Source organism: Stegastes partitus, unplaced genomic scaffold (genome assembly GCF_000690725.1).
Source record: "Stegastes partitus isolate 25-593 unplaced genomic scaffold, Stegastes_partitus-1.0.2 Scaffold196, whole genome shotgun sequence".
NCBI lineage: Eukaryota > Metazoa > Chordata > Actinopteri > Pomacentridae > Stegastes > Stegastes partitus.
Genome location: NW_007577927.1, coordinates 690,208 through 705,423, shown reverse-complemented (window position 1 = coordinate 705,423; position 15,216 = coordinate 690,208). Strand labels below are relative to the sequence as shown.

The window sequence follows — 15,216 nt, the reverse complement described above, 5'->3', positions numbered from 1 at the left end:
AAAAAATGAAAAAGTCCAATTGAAAAACATGGAAATACGAGTTGAACAACTTAATTTTTCAGTCTGTTGATGCGACCAATCATTAAAAACAGCTGATTCCTTTAACTCAAACTGCAGTTTGTTGGTGGGACATAATTTCATTAAAAGCCGTCATAACTCTAAAAGGTTGATGCAAACTGTTGTGTAACTGTTCTGCTGAGCCCAGATGCTAGTTTGCTTTGATTCCATCAATCAGCTTTTGAGACGGTTGAGGTCGGCCAGAACACCAGAGGTCCATTTAATGACGCGTATCCCTCGAAAGTAAAGATTCCTCTGAGAGTGTTTTATGCACTCATCTGATTAGGTATAGAGGTATAGTGGAAGCTGACGTTTCCTGTTGCCAACCATACTTCACTGACAGGAAACCAGCTGCTGCTTTTTGTTTTGTACACTTTTGGTCATTGAAAGTGGAAAAAAAAAACGACATTCGGATTGACAACGGCAGCAGCTGAGCAGCCATCCTTGGCACAGATCAACCTCAGACGCCTCACCGCCGCCACTTTCGTTAAGTCTGTGGTTCATGTGCGACGCACCTTGAAGTCAAAGTCGGCTTCTGTGAAGTTCTTGTGCAGAGCAGGAGAGAGATACTGAGCCGTGGTCAGGATGATGCTGCAGAGAGGAACACACAAAAACAAGAGCCTTTACTTCAGCTGCAGCAGAGTGACAACACTCCTTAAAGCTCACGAGTGCTAGCAGCAAGCTGGATTAAAGTATTGCAGTAAACGTCCTGGTTTGGTTCCTCTGACTGATCATATAAGGACGTAATCATCAGCAGCAGCAGCAGCAGGTTACTGATGGAGCTGCTGCACATGTTCAGTTCTACTCTCAGGGACAGAAGATAAATCTGCACACATGTTTAAAGTGAGAAGAATAAAAAAAAGCAAAGTTCTGCTTCAAAATCTGTTTCTGCAATGTTTAAGACTTATTTTTCTTTTTGCCAGATATCGCTGAGAAACAAACAAAACGACATCATGTAAAAAAGAAAGCAGCACCTAAACAGCAGGAGAGCAATGAGATGACTGAAATAAAACCAGAGCACAGCAGTGAGAAGTTCTGCTGGATATTGGATCACTGGAACATTTACTGAAACAGGTGAGGACCTTAGAGGGAAAACCTGTTTGCTGGAGACGTTAACTCCTCAGACATCTGACACGCGAGCTGTTTGGAAGGAACACGAAGGCTGGAAGGTCTAACCTGCGACTGCGTGCTGCGGTTTCAAAGCTCGCTCTGTTATCAAATGTGTGTGCTCGTGTCTTACTTGCTGGTGAGGAGCCTCATGATGTTCCAGTCTCGGGGGAAAATACTGAGTTTCATCAGGTTTCTAAACACACACAGAATCTTCAACAAGAACTCCTGAGGACAGAACGAGACGAGGATCAGGGATGTCTTAAGACCAGTCTCAAAGTGTGAAACAGCTGCCACATGCTTCAGTCCCCAGTGAGCCACTAAAGACTGTTGTCATCACTCAGGACGCCTCGTGTACCTTCAGCTCCTCCTTGCTCTGAAAGTTCTCCATCAGGTGCTGGAAGTGGATGTCGGTCATCTGGCGGAGCAGCGACAGGAGGCAGGACACGTACTCTCCCTGCCAATCAGGAAGCCCGGGACAGTCATGTGAGCCAATCAGGCGGAGGCAGGCAGCAGAGCATGAAGAGTCAGAGGGATGGAACAGGCTCAGTCCCAGACTGGTCCCTGCTCACCTGGGCTCACCTGGCCTTCACTGGACACTGACAGGTGTCACTCTAACATCTCATCTACATGTCACACCAGATGAGTTCAGGACAAAGAAGCAGCTCGTTTTATTGTATGCTGCTTAAATTCTGTGATTTTAAATCCATGTTATATTCACGTATCATTCAAAGCAGAGTGCAGCCTTCAGCAGGTGTAGCTGTTCCATCAAACTGAGGTCAATAAAACGGATTACAGCTTCAGTGTTTAACCCTCTGAACCCCCAAAGCAGCCAGCAGGCTTAACATCTGCTAAACATCTGCAAAATGGAGCCACTAATCAGACGTTGTGTTGTCGTCTACGAAATAGATTCTTCAAAAAGAAAAAAACTGCTCGAAGCAACTGAGAAGCCACGACAGACTCGACTGTCGTGAGATAGCTGCAGGCAGAGTTTCCTCAGAGAGACTGAGAGGAAAAACCAACCGACTGGATCAATGAATAGATGCAGCATGATGAGCAGAGCAGAGAGGAGAAGTCTGGAGACATGGAGATGGCTCAGCATCTGCAGGATGTGAAGCCTCCACTTCTTCAGCGTAACATCTGTGGACTCTTGGAAACATCTTGACTCCAGGTTGTTTTTTTTATTTTGTTTTTTGAAAATCAACAACTGAAGGAATTCAACTTTTTATTGGTTTATTGATGATTTCCAATGTTCTGAGGTGTCAGGAGCAAAACGCTGGCCAGAAACTGCTGCTGGAGGTTCAGAGGTTTAACGGCAGCATCTCGAACGTCCTCTTTGTGGACTTTCATTTACAGTTAGAAGCAGCGAAGAAGGTCCAAGTGAAGGCGCCGTGAACAGGACCAGACTGAGAGCGAGCCGGCGATGAGAGGAGGGAAATGTCAATGAAGAACGTGGAAGGAGCTACCCCTGACTCAGACAAGTAATTATGAACTGTTCTTCTGCAGAAATACATTCAACAGGGATGCGAGGAAGAAGAAAACAACATGACTTTTAATAGCTGTTTAAGGAGAGCAGGCATGCAGAGAGACAACGAAGGCTGATGAGACTGGATGAGTCGCTGACAGGTGGATCAGGGGAGGGCAATACGGAGCGACCCAGTTACTGAATTATTATCTGAAATCTCACATATTTGGTTAAAAATGTAGGATTCTGTGATGGTAAAGTATTGCCCTCCCTGCCACCGACAGACAGGCGCAGGAGGGATGAGGGGAGGCGGTAGGAGCAGTAGTAGTAGTCGTATTGTTAGTTACTAACAGTGATCTCCGCGGTGCACTGCGGACAGCGTTGACCCCTTACCGCCTCCTGCGATTGGCTCTTGCTCATGATGGACAGCAGCGTCTGCAGGAGGACGTCCAGCAGCGACTCCACCATCATCTCCACCTCCTCCTGCACCGACGAGTCCTGCAGCGACACGAGAAAGCACGAGTCAGGAACGGAGGCGAATGGAGAGGCGGCGGTATGGACATCAATGTTATTGTGAGGGTTCGCTCATTATATTCATGCTGGTTAGCTTCAGCTCCATCCTCTAGGGCAGCGGTCCCCAACCACCGGGCCGCGGACCGGTACCGGGCCGTGGGTCATTTGGTACCGGGCCGCACAGATAGAATAAAAACGTTATATTGGTTTATTTTTATTTCCAGCGGAGTCTGCAGGGTGTTTTATTTTGAAACATGACTAGCTCGTCTTCCCGTCACTTCCGTTTGTGCTCGTCTTCCCGTCACTTGACTGTCAGTTTTTATGCCCGGCTGCTAAACGAAGCCGTCAGTCAAAAACAAACGTCTCAGGAGAGCTGCTTTGGAAAGTGGGAGAGACTTAATATTGAGACAGGAGAAAAAGCAAACATGTTAAGCAATAAAAATGTATTTTATCCATTTATGAAATTTTTCAATAGAAAAAAAAAACAATTATTATTTGTTATGTGCGTAGTGACCAGTCCGTAGAAAAATTTCTTGCTTAAAACCGGTCCGTGGTGCAAAAAAGGTTGAAGACCGCTGCTCTAGGGTCTTAGCTTCACCCCTACATCAGTCAGGTTATCCTCCATAACTACTAACAGTGTGCGGTCTCAGCCTCAGTAGTCACATAAAGTCGTACTTCCTATCAGTTTAGTAATCAATATTGATAACACAGATAGACGCAGACTGAAGAGACTCATCACCAGTACATGTGTTCAACCAGTGATGCAGTAAAAACTGTCCACCTGCTTTGGTCCTCTGATCAGGACACATCATCTACTGAGCTCCAGCCTCCATTCAGACCTCTGAAAGCTTCGTCTGTGTGTGTGTGTGTGTTACCAGCGAGCCGCTCTTGATGATGGAGAATATGGAGCTGAGAATGCCGGAGCAGATGAGCAGCTCTTTCTGCTGCCGCAGGTGGAGATGGATGTGATGCAGGACCACAGGAAGCAGGATCCTCCGAGACTCTGAGACACACAAACACCCGTTAAAGCCTCAAACAGGACACATATTTTTGCATATTTTCCCCACTTTAAAGTTTAAGATCATCCAACAAAGGTAAATATCAGACAAAGAGGCAGTCACTGTTTCCCACAGGGCCAGGCAGGCGACGGAGATAGATCAGAGCAAAGTGATCACATCAGAAGGACGACGGTCAGACACCTGGGAAGGAGAAGAGTCTGCTGTCCACAGTGCGAGCGATGGACTGCAGCTTCACCACGTCCATGGACTGGCCGATGTGCACCGTGGACGGCATGCTGCCCAGAGTGCCGCGCACAAACTCCGCCACCTCCTGCACCGTGAACATCTGCAGCAGCTCGTCGAAGATGGCCGGAAACGAGTTGAGCAGGGCGGCCTGAGGGGAGACGAGAGGGTGAGCGACGGGGGAGGGACGGCGGGAGGCGGGGGATTGTTCAGCTCTGTGTCCGTGACTTCACGAGGAGGACGGAGCCGGGTTTTAAAACGCGAGCCTCAGGTTGTCTCCTCCAGTCGGTTCAGAGGCATCGGTGGATTTATGGGTAAGAACGGAGCTGCTGCATTTTAAAAGCCGGCTGCTCACCGCGACTGAAAGGCACAAAGGTGAGTGACAGAAACAGAATTCATTCATTTGTAGAAAACAAATCAGAGATTTAAAGACAGGAGGAGGAAGTAGACGACCACACATTAGAAACTAATGAAGACGTCTGATCCAAACGGCAGCAGCTGGTTCTAGCACCAAGCAGCACATTAAAGACGAAGCTCACCGGTTTCAGCTCCAGTCTGGTTGTTCAGACCATGAGCCACAGCAAAGCGTTTAGTGATTAACCAACAATAAAATATCACATATAGTACAAACAATGTGAGCAGTACTGCGTCTTATAGAAGTTTACTATGATAATTTAATATTAAAGGTTCGGACTGTATGATGTTGTGTTTTTATACATTACACATTAAAGATGAGGTTCCAACTACATTACATACAATATAAAGGTACCTAATTTAAATATGAAAGCTAAGACCGTGCAACATTATTTACTACATAAACCTGCTATAAATGCACGTAAGTAGTGGAAATATTGAGGTTTAGGCTCCAGAATATTAGTTTTTATATAAATATGTAAACGGCTCTTTATCCCAGCTATCGCGCCCTCGTCTACACAAACAGACACATGAGCTCAGTGGAGCTTTAAGGTGTTTGTTCTTGTGCACGACAGGTGGTGAACACACTGTGCAGGTCTTTGAACCACAGAAACAGAAAACAGGAGTTTATAGCAGCCTGTTTAGAGGGTTTGGCTGTTTATTGGTACGGAGCAGTGAGAGCGCCAAATTACAAAAATAAATCAATAAAAGAATAATAAAATAAAAGTGGAAATAAAAATTAGAATAATAATAAAAAATAATAATAATAACAATGTGGCAATATAAAGCAATCCATAAAAGAAAAGGCTAATAAAAGTAGAAATATAAAGACAAATAAATAAAATAATAAAAAATAATAATTAAATTTTTGAATTTTTAAAAATTTATTTTATTTTTTATTAATTTTTGTTTGATTTTTACGCTATTTTTTCCAATTTTTAATTAATGAATTTTTTAAATTATTTTTTTAAATATATATTTTTTTATTATTTGTTTCAATTTAGATTTTTATTTATTTATTTTTTATATTAAATAAATATTTCCTTGTCTTTTAAAGTGACATTATAAAAAATAAATTAGAAAATAATAAATTAAAAAAAAAAACTTAAAATAAAAAATAAAAAAAACAATTTAAAAAGTAAAAAATTTAATTACCAAAAACTGAAAAACTATTAAAAATGAATAAATACATTTTATATATCTTATATTCTTTTATTATTCTATTTATTTGTCTTTATCAGCCTTGTCTTTCATTGGATTCATTTTTGATTAATATCGTTCTATATTGCCACATTATTTATTTTATTTATTCTTCTTTTTATTTCCACTTGGATTAATTTATTGTGTGTATTTTGGCGCTCTCACTGCTCCATGTGTTGGGGGAACACGTCTGAAATCAGACAGCAGACGACGGTGAAATGCGGCTGCAGAGTAACACACAGTCAGGGCAGGACGGGAGTGTGTGCTCGTGTGTGAGAGCAGTCCAGGTGTGCAGGATCACAGGTGTGTGTGTGTGACTTCACAGACAGGTGAACGAGGACTCTGGGCTTCACACAGTGTTTCTCCCAGACGCTACTTACTGACAGCGGAGACGGCCGCAGAGCGTTGCAGCTCGAGGCCTGAGTGCAGCCGGCCTGCCCGCTGCCAGGAGCCTGTCCTGGGCCAGAGGGCTGGGCTTGGCCGGGGGCGGGTGCTACTGCTATGGGAGGCCCAGCGCCGGGGCCCGGGGCTTGGTTTGGGCCCGCACAAGGCTGGGGGCCCTGAGGTGCATGGGTGTGGAGGAGGAGGCCCGGGAGGAACAATAGGGAGCCAAATGAAGGAGCAAAGAATCGGAAAGAGAAGGTGAGAGACGGAGGCAAGGAAAGGTCCGAGGTACAAGTAGAAGGAGGAGATAAAAGTCAGATTACAGCAGCTGAGAGGAGACGGAACAAACTACCAGCAAACTGAATGCAATGCTCATGGCACCACATGAACCTATCGAGTCAGCTGTGAAACACGAGTGAAGCTCAACAACTCAGCCACATCGGATCCTTCTACTGAAGACCGAGAGCCGTCCTCACCTGAGTGAAGATCAGGGTCTCGGAGTTGCGGCTGTCCAGGCTCAGGACGAAGCGGATCGACTGGAAGAGCTCCTGGACGCTGGTGCGAAACTGCTCCTCCTCCATCCCACAGGTGGCCCGGGAGTAAAGGATCCGAGACTGGACGATGAACTTGAACAGGTACTCCAGGGCCTGGTGGAAGCACGAGAGAGACCCACGTGAAGACCAGCGAGAAGGTTTCTGAACTCGTTTGCTTGCTTTCTTCATCTAATTTTCAGATTAGTTTTCACTCTTTACACCCTCTTGTGCTTCAGGAGCGCAACAGCTGCTCTTTAAAGGACACGTACTGAATATCAGACATTTAAGGAATACCACTCATCACACTTTAACCCTGTGGAGCTCCTTTCTTTGCTCTCGTCTCATGTTCCTTCACTGAGGTTCATGTTTCTCTGCAGCGTAAAGTCCTGCAGCTCTGTGGAACCAGAACCAGAAGAAAGATGTTCCACCATCTGTACAGTTGGAAAAGTCTGGAGACATGGAGATAGTTCAACATCTGCAGGACGAGGAGCCAACATGAGCTCCAGTGTCGGTAACATCTGCAGACATCTTCTTTCACATTTTTGTAAAATAAATTCCGGGTTCCTTTCAGTGTTTTCTCTGGTCTCCATGGTTCTGAGTCCAGCTGACAGAAGACGTCTCTGAGTTCTCTCTCCTCCTTCGTGTGGTTCTGGTTCCTCAGAGCTGCAGGACTTCATGCTGCAGAAGCTGAGGGATGAAAACACAGCGGTTCTTACCCTCATGGCCTCCTGGATGTGGTCCTGTCTGACCACCTCAGCGGACCGGTCCATGTACCACTTCAGACAGCGGATCAGCTCCCTGCAACACGACCACAACCGTCACACATCACATTTCTTAACCTGCAACAGGAAATGTTTTAGCCTCTGAGTCATAGAGAGCCGTCGTTCGTCACTCAAGACGCTGAAACTTCTGAACCCAACGTCGACCTTCTGTCACCTTGTAGAGAACAAACGTATTCCTGACTGTTCTGCTCAGTGACCGTTTGTACATATTTGATGTTTTATAAGACCTGAAGTGACCTAAAGAAGCATCTTAGACGGATGTGAAATGTCCTAAAAAACAAAAACAAAGCTGAATTCTGAAACATGATAAATCATTTTTTAAGAGCCATTTTATAAATTGTTCCTGTTTTGTTAACTTACAGATAACATCTAGTAAAATCCCAGAAAAAAAACAAAACATGTTAACTGTAAAAAAAAGACATTTTTTTTCCAAAACTGTCAACATCAAAATCTGTTATTTTATTTTATTTTAATTTTTTCAATCACAATAGTTTAATACATTTAAATCATCTTTATTTTACAAATATTTTCCCTTATTTTATAATTTTTTTCTTTCTATCTTTTTTTTTTTTTTTTTTAAAGTTTTTGAACGTTGCAGTAATCCTCTGTTTTTTTCACACATCTTTTCTGGCCAGATTTTACCGTTTTGCGATGAACAGTTTGTCTGTGAGGTCAAAGTAAAATACTCACTTGTAGGCGAGCGCACCAGCAAAGTGCTTCTGGATGTACGTGTCCATCACCGGCCTGAAGTGGTAGTACTTACTGTCCCTGAGCAGGTTTATTATGAACACCTGGAGGACACACAGAGAGATCACCCAGCTGATTTAACCGTGACTTAACCGGACATCGGCTCATGGAGTCAGAGAATGTTTTTCATGAGGGCCCAGACAGGAAGCAGCACCGTTTAACAGCTGACAGACGTGTTGTACATTCTGGTTTATATCCTCAGACATCCATCTGTAAACGTCACCAACACCTTCTGCCCTCATGCAGCCCCACATCATGATGCTGCCACCTCCGTGCTTCACTGTCAGGACTGTGGTGGTCCTGGTCAGGTTCACACCAAACATCTGGACTCCATCTGAGCCCAACACGTTTATGTTGGTCTCATTTGATCAAAGACTGCTCCAAACAAAACAACTTACACAATGTCCACATAAGGATAAAGACTGTGTACCAGTATCATAAAACGGCCCTTGTGGGTCAGCGACCTTCCACTTCAGTTGGTTTCGGGTTTTAGGTGACGTAAGGCACGTGATATAATATAAATATGAATGAATAGGATGCAGTCAGTCTGTGAGTGCCTCAGCCACAGATCTGTATCTTGACAGAAAAGGACAGCTTGACTGAACCTGACGGCATGTCACATCCGTCCTGCTGCTAGAAGACCTCGTTTTAACTTCTGCTCACACACTTACCAGTGACTGGAACACCAGCGGCCCGTATTTATCCGTGTTGTCATCCAGGATGGAGAACAGCGTGTCCAGAATGTCTTGGAGAAACTGTCAGAGACACAGACACACAGTCATGGCTACGTTCTGTTGTGAGGAGGCAAGAAGCTGCTCAGAGTTCAGCTGAAGAAAACTCAGGTTCATTGCTTCAGTGTAGACGGACACACATCCATAGCGTGGTGTTCAAACTGTCTGGCTGCACAGGAATCAAGAGGAAAGTCCAGACACTAGGTCTCAGGTGGACTGAGGTCTGGACTCTGACTGGGCCTCCAGAACTTCACCTTGTTGTCGTTAAACCATTTCTGTGGAGCTTTGGCTGTTTGCTTCAGCTCAACTAGTAACTCCTCCAGAGGAGTCATAGGAGTCTCTGTGGCCTCCTTCACTAGTCTCCTTCTAGTAGTTCCTTCAGAGGAGTCTTGGTGGCCTCCTTCACTAGTCTCCTTCTAGTAGCTCCTTCAGAGGAGTCTTGGTGGCCTCCCTCTCCATCACTAACTGTGTAACTTCTGACAACAACTGGCTTGTGTTGAATTAGTCCCTTTAAATGGGGTAAATAACGTAGTGACTGATTTTACATCTGTAGTTAACTGACATTACTGAGGAGAATTCTGTTTCACTTTGACATGGAAGAGTTGTTTCTTGTAAATTCTTGTCAAACAAGTTAAATGATATTGACCACGATCTAAAGTTAAGGGAACCTTCCAATACTATTCATCAGCCCTGTACTCAATGACTTGTTCGTGAGGCGGCCTTGGTTGTCCGTCTGAGCCTCACCTTGACTATCTCCTCTCCACTGACGTGTCGAAGGCGTCCAAGAATGTCCATGACGCGGTCAGGATGAGCTTTCCACTTGAGCAGGGCCAGGAGGTCCACTGGAAGACAACGGCAAAGTCAACCACCAGGAAAAAACACAGTCTGTGATGTGGAGCGACACAAATGAAAGCTTAACTCGTGTCTTAAACATGAAAACAATCCCAGAAGACGGTCTGCTTCCTCGTCATTAGGGCTGTGAGCCGGACTCGTGTGCCACTAAATGCGATATGGTTTACAACATTCACGAGCAGCTACTAACGCTAGCTAGTCCCTCACTTTATGTCAGCGTAAGATGCACATTTAAGCAAATATTGACATCATCCACAACAGTCCTGCTGCAGGTCCCACACCTGAGTAACGACAGAGATTTAAGTTCTCTCTGACAGTCAAGCACTTCCAGGAAAGTAAAACACCATATCTGCGTACCGTTCTGCGTGAGCTTGGTGGAGGACAGCTGTGTGGAGATCCAGAAGGTCTCCTTGGTGCTGCGCTGGAAGATGAGGCTGGAGGGGATGCTGGGGCAGCTGTTGAAGTCCTCCTTGCAGCAGGGCAGGCCCAGGTAGAGGGCGTGGTTACTGAAGGTGGTGTTCTCATCGCACTGAGCGGCGAGCAAGAGGAAGACCAAGGAGTGAAAAGGGTTGTTGCAGGTTTCCGTTAGCTGACTGTGCATGTCCTTCACTACCAGCTCAACATTCAACAGTCCACTTGAGAATAACGTAAAAAAAAACAACTTGTAGCTGCAAAAACCAGTAACACGGCGACTTTATGAGACCCACGTCAGAACACATTAATAAATGGTGGACCGTGTTCAAAAAAACTGTAAAAATAATAATTACAGCAAAACAACTAGTGTAGTAAAAATGGTGTCATGTTTCTATTAAATAATGTGAAAGAATGAATTTGCACTTAATATTTTATCTGTATTTGAACCAAACAGGGAAAACGTTTGTCTTTCTCTACATCGTGATGACAGACATGCAGAACTCTGCTGAAACTCAACGATGTCTGACCTTGTAGACGTAGAGCTCGTGGCTCTCATCAGACAGCGTAGTTCCATCCTCCCTCATCAGAGGAGTAAAGGCAAAACCAAACAGCTTCTTCTCTCCTTTGTCCTTCGCTGCAGAGTGACAGAGACACAGACGTACAGTCAGAAGGACGGCGAGACGAGTTTGTCTTTAGATTACACCAGAGGTAATTAGGAAACCACATGGAAACACTCCTACTGCTGTGAAGATAAACGCAGTGAATAATGTGTCAACCACACCGACATCTTCTCATTTACAAGCCTCTGTATGATTTAGATGTTTTCTGCACTCATGTTTATTGTTTATCGTCATGTGCAGATATAAACGAGTAATCTGTGTGATGAAGGTCCCAGTTCACTGTGTCTGAGCCTGGATCCACCAGACAAACAGCACGGAGACGGGAACGTGCAGCTCCTGGCAGCTTCTCCTGGTGTTCCTGGTTTCTCTCATTCTCGAGTCACATGATCCTGAAATCATCTCACACGGCTCTTTATGTGCTTTCTATGACATAAAAACCACGATCCAACTCACTGGAGCAGTGTCGGAACTCAAAGCGCAGGTGGGAGCCTCGGAACCGGTCGATGGGAATCGGCAGCTTGATCACCTCACTCCATCGGGGGCTGTTGTTGTGGTAGAGCACGAAGGAGCGGTGCTCCGGCAGGTTGGGCTCACCTGAACCCAGACTGATGCAGTCCTGCAGACAGAACCAGACAAAGGCGGAGCAGCGATGAGTCCACCTGTACGCAATGACACTGTCATTTACGTACATCCACTCACACCAAGCTGCACGTCGTAGTCCAAATTAAAATCCAGGCGGATTTTAAATCTGCCGATGCAAGATTAAACTTTTGATTTGGTCTGGGCAGATTGTAAGGGCAGAACTAAATTTCATCTAGACCAAGTTGAAATCATCCTTATAACAAATTGAGATTGTAAGTCTGCCCAGGCAGGTTTACAATTTGACCACACCAAATTAAAAATCTGAATTAAATCAGAATTATAAGACTGATTTCACCGAGACCAAGTTAAAATCATTCATATATATGTAGTATTTGTACCAGTCTGGTGTGACTGTTGAAGGGTGAAGTGTGGAGATTATATTAGATGAACACCTTGCCAGGTGTGACAACTTGTCAAGACCTTGGATACACATACTCCCCTTAACCCAGGCAGGACTACAGTCTTATTATGATATTAGAAGGCTAACATTAGCTACAAGGCTTAAATCTAAGGAGCATTTAAAGGATAATTAGCAGTACAAATAGGCTAAACGTTAACTAGGACAAAATATTTAAATTCCAACATTCAGATAATGTTTGCAGGCTGATGTCCGGATCACGGATCCCATGAAGACAAAGGAAGAACATTTTAAAACCAACAACAAGAAGAAGTTTTCAAGATGTTAGAGACGCTCCGATGACCCAGCGTGTAACAAATTACTGAACGTTCTTCAATAAAACGTCTCTGCAACGTTACACACGTTAAACCAACAAAAACTGTCTACATCTGGCAGCGAGGGTGCTGCACATACAGCAGAGACCACTGAACATAAGAGCAAACATCTGTCAAATAAATGACACCTCGACTGGGTTTAAACACAGTCAAACAAAACTGCTTATTGTAAAAACACAGATTATGGATGTGGACATTATTTACAGTTTTGGCTGTTATCTTATCTTTAATTTAACAGAAAACCTGTAAAAATAACAGCTTTATTATTACAGTATATAAAAAACCTTACTATACTTTTTGGAGGAACCAAATATCAGTAAAATAATGACCTTTTTCCTTTTTTAAATACAGTACATATTGTTTAATTTCATGGTTGAATATTGTAAACAAACTAATTCCCATTTGATGTGGATGGTATCGTAGCCCTCATTTTAAAAGTGGGGGGGACAAATTGTTCAGAGGTCTATTAAGTGATTTATCATCCTCTCACATTCAGGTGCACCTCTCCTTCGCAGGTAAAGAACCACATAACCACAAACAGCACAGCACCAAGGAGCCAACTTTTTTTTTTATTTTTAAATAATGATAATAAACGATATACTATCAAAGTCAAAATCTAAAATCTAAAGCTGCCAACTCTGGTTGAGTTGACATAGAATGACCCGGGTGCATCTACACGGTGCATCTGGTGCATCTGGTGCATCCGGGCCAGGCACCGGGTGCATGGCCAGATAATGAAATGCCAGATGAAAACACTGAACACCAAAAGTTCTGTAAAACACCATTCCTGTTTAAAATGATCAGCACCAGAGCACATGTTCTGTACAGAAATGACGGAGGAGTGGGTTTATAATCAGCGAGTTAACCTAGCTAACTTAGGATGACAAAGTCCTCTTCAAAGTCTTTTAGTCAAAGTCCTGGGCAATAATATCCCATATGAAATATCTTTGTGTTAGCTAAACATTATCACCATGTAACAGCATTACTGAACTTAGACGGTTTGTTGGGAAAAAACTGTCCAGAGTTTTCTGCTTCTTGGTTTGTTTAGCGGACATGCTTACAGCAAAGCGCCAGTCTTACCACACTGCAGCTGTGTTTGTTTGAGTCACGGTTTAGCACAGTCTACTGATGATGCGTTTAAAGGCGGCTCGGAAAAACGTGTTTCCACATGTTAAAAATGAATTAAGTGGTTGTAATGGCTGTAAAAAAAAAAAAAGTGCGGGGGACGGAGGGCACAGAATACGGGAAGTGCGGGGGACATGTCCCCCGTATACCCCGCGTCCGCTACGCCCATGGATGGTATCACAGTTTTGCCACGTTTGTTTCGCTTAACATGTAAATATATAGTTTTGTCTGTGATTTTACTGGATATTATTTATAATTTAACCTGTAGGGAACCACTAAGAGGGATGCCATTTCTCCCATGTCAGCTTCTCTTTATTAGTATATAATCATATGAACTATATTCATACAGCACGTTTTAAAAACAGAGTGAAGAAAATGCTTTGCAGACAGGGCAGGAAAGAAAAAGATACTCAAGAAACTCAGTAAAATATTACAAAATAAATCAATCAAATGAGGACATTGAACTCTGAGATCAGCCACCCGTCAGATCTGAGTTTTCACGGGTGTCCGTGGACCTCTGAGCTCTTTCTTGAAGGCGCAGTTGTCCAAACAGTGCATTAATCCCCGTTATTACCAGCACGACTGTGATCAATGACCTCTTTAGTAATTACAAGACATTAATTATGAGATCTTCCTTAGCAATTAGTCGATAATGAGAAGATCCTGTTTTATTATTATTATTATTATTATTATTATTATTAGAGACACCAAAATGTTCCCATTTCTTCTGCAGAAAACACACGTGTTATCGTTGAAGTATATTTTATTCCTATGGTCCTTGAACATGCGGGCGCATCACAGCAGCAGCATCCGCGCCTCCTCCGCCATTCGATGTGTCGGAACACAACAACCATGGCCCGGTTTCGTCTCCTCGTCTCTCTGCTCTTCATCCTCTCCTCGATCACAGCATCGACGGTACAACAAGGTGAGACAGCAGCAGCTTCTAACGGAGCTTGTTAGCCGAGCTAGAATCACCGGCAGACCGGCAGCTAACTGGTGTGACAGAGGCGCAGGTCGCCGGGCATGGTGCCCGTGTCTGTGTGCTCAAACTGGCCTGTCTGTTGTGACGCCGAGTGGGAACACAGTGAAAATGAGCCGTACGGAGCGTTTGAAACAGGTGTTGTGCCGAGGCATGCAGGTAAAACTCGGTAGTCATCCCGTTCGCGTCCCGGTGAGGACACCCCGGATCTTTCGTCTCCATGTTGGACCCTGCAACAGACCGGGGGGAGCTGACGGTCACCGATCGGACCGAAGCACCGCAACACTTGCTCGCAGTGGACGCAGCTCCGTTAGCATGAAGCAGCGAGATACTAGTGACAGCGGCTGGTTGATTCTGTTAATCTGCTGGTTTATTTATCTGGTTTTATTTATTTTTCTTTTCTATTCTACTCATCTGCTGGTTTATTTATCTGGTTTTATTTATTTTTCTTTCCTATTCTACTCATCTGCTGGTGTACTGTGTGGCGCATCGACTGTCAGAGACGTTCAGCTTTATCCGTGGCGGGGCGGTACATCTGAGGTCATCAGCCGAACCCTCCCTGGTCCCTCCTTCAAACAGCTCGAGCCGCACTGAGGCCAGTTCCAGACGTGGGGCCCAGTTAGTCTTGGTTCTTTCGCTCAGACCGAACCACGGACTGTTCATACTCACATATCTGCT

The 15,216-nt window shown here is 44.3% G+C and overlaps 2 protein-coding genes across 2 annotated transcripts in view; one reads left to right on the top strand and one right to left on the bottom strand.

Moving 5' to 3' along the window:
* The window catches only part of LOC103356385 (dedicator of cytokinesis protein 3-like), a 170,787-nt gene that overhangs the window by 27,239 nt on the left and 128,332 nt on the right, over positions 1 to 15,216 (bottom strand). Inside the window, exons 16-29 of the mRNA XM_008280492.1 lie at positions 11,514 to 11,676; positions 10,968 to 11,074; positions 10,384 to 10,555; positions 9,919 to 10,016; positions 9,115 to 9,198; positions 8,387 to 8,487; positions 7,631 to 7,712; positions 6,858 to 7,028; positions 4,342 to 4,534; positions 4,018 to 4,145; positions 2,981 to 3,127; positions 1,523 to 1,621; positions 1,298 to 1,392; positions 573 to 648 (exon numbers count right to left, since the gene is read on the bottom strand). Coding sequence (XP_008278714.1) covers positions 573 to 648; positions 1,298 to 1,392; positions 1,523 to 1,621; positions 2,981 to 3,127; positions 4,018 to 4,145; positions 4,342 to 4,534; positions 6,858 to 7,028; positions 7,631 to 7,712; positions 8,387 to 8,487; positions 9,115 to 9,198; positions 9,919 to 10,016; positions 10,384 to 10,555; positions 10,968 to 11,074; positions 11,514 to 11,676 — 1,716 coding nt within the window. The remainder of the gene's footprint in view (positions 1 to 572; positions 649 to 1,297; positions 1,393 to 1,522; positions 1,622 to 2,980; positions 3,128 to 4,017; positions 4,146 to 4,341; positions 4,535 to 6,857; positions 7,029 to 7,630; positions 7,713 to 8,386; positions 8,488 to 9,114; positions 9,199 to 9,918; positions 10,017 to 10,383; positions 10,556 to 10,967; positions 11,075 to 11,513; positions 11,677 to 15,216) is intronic.
* The window catches only part of LOC103356381 (myelin-oligodendrocyte glycoprotein-like), a 3,734-nt gene continuing 2,911 nt past the window's right edge, over positions 14,394 to 15,216 (top strand). The window contains exon 1 of the mRNA XM_008280487.1: positions 14,394 to 15,207. The gene's annotated coding sequence lies outside the window, so the exon portion shown is untranslated. The remainder of the gene's footprint in view (positions 15,208 to 15,216) is intronic.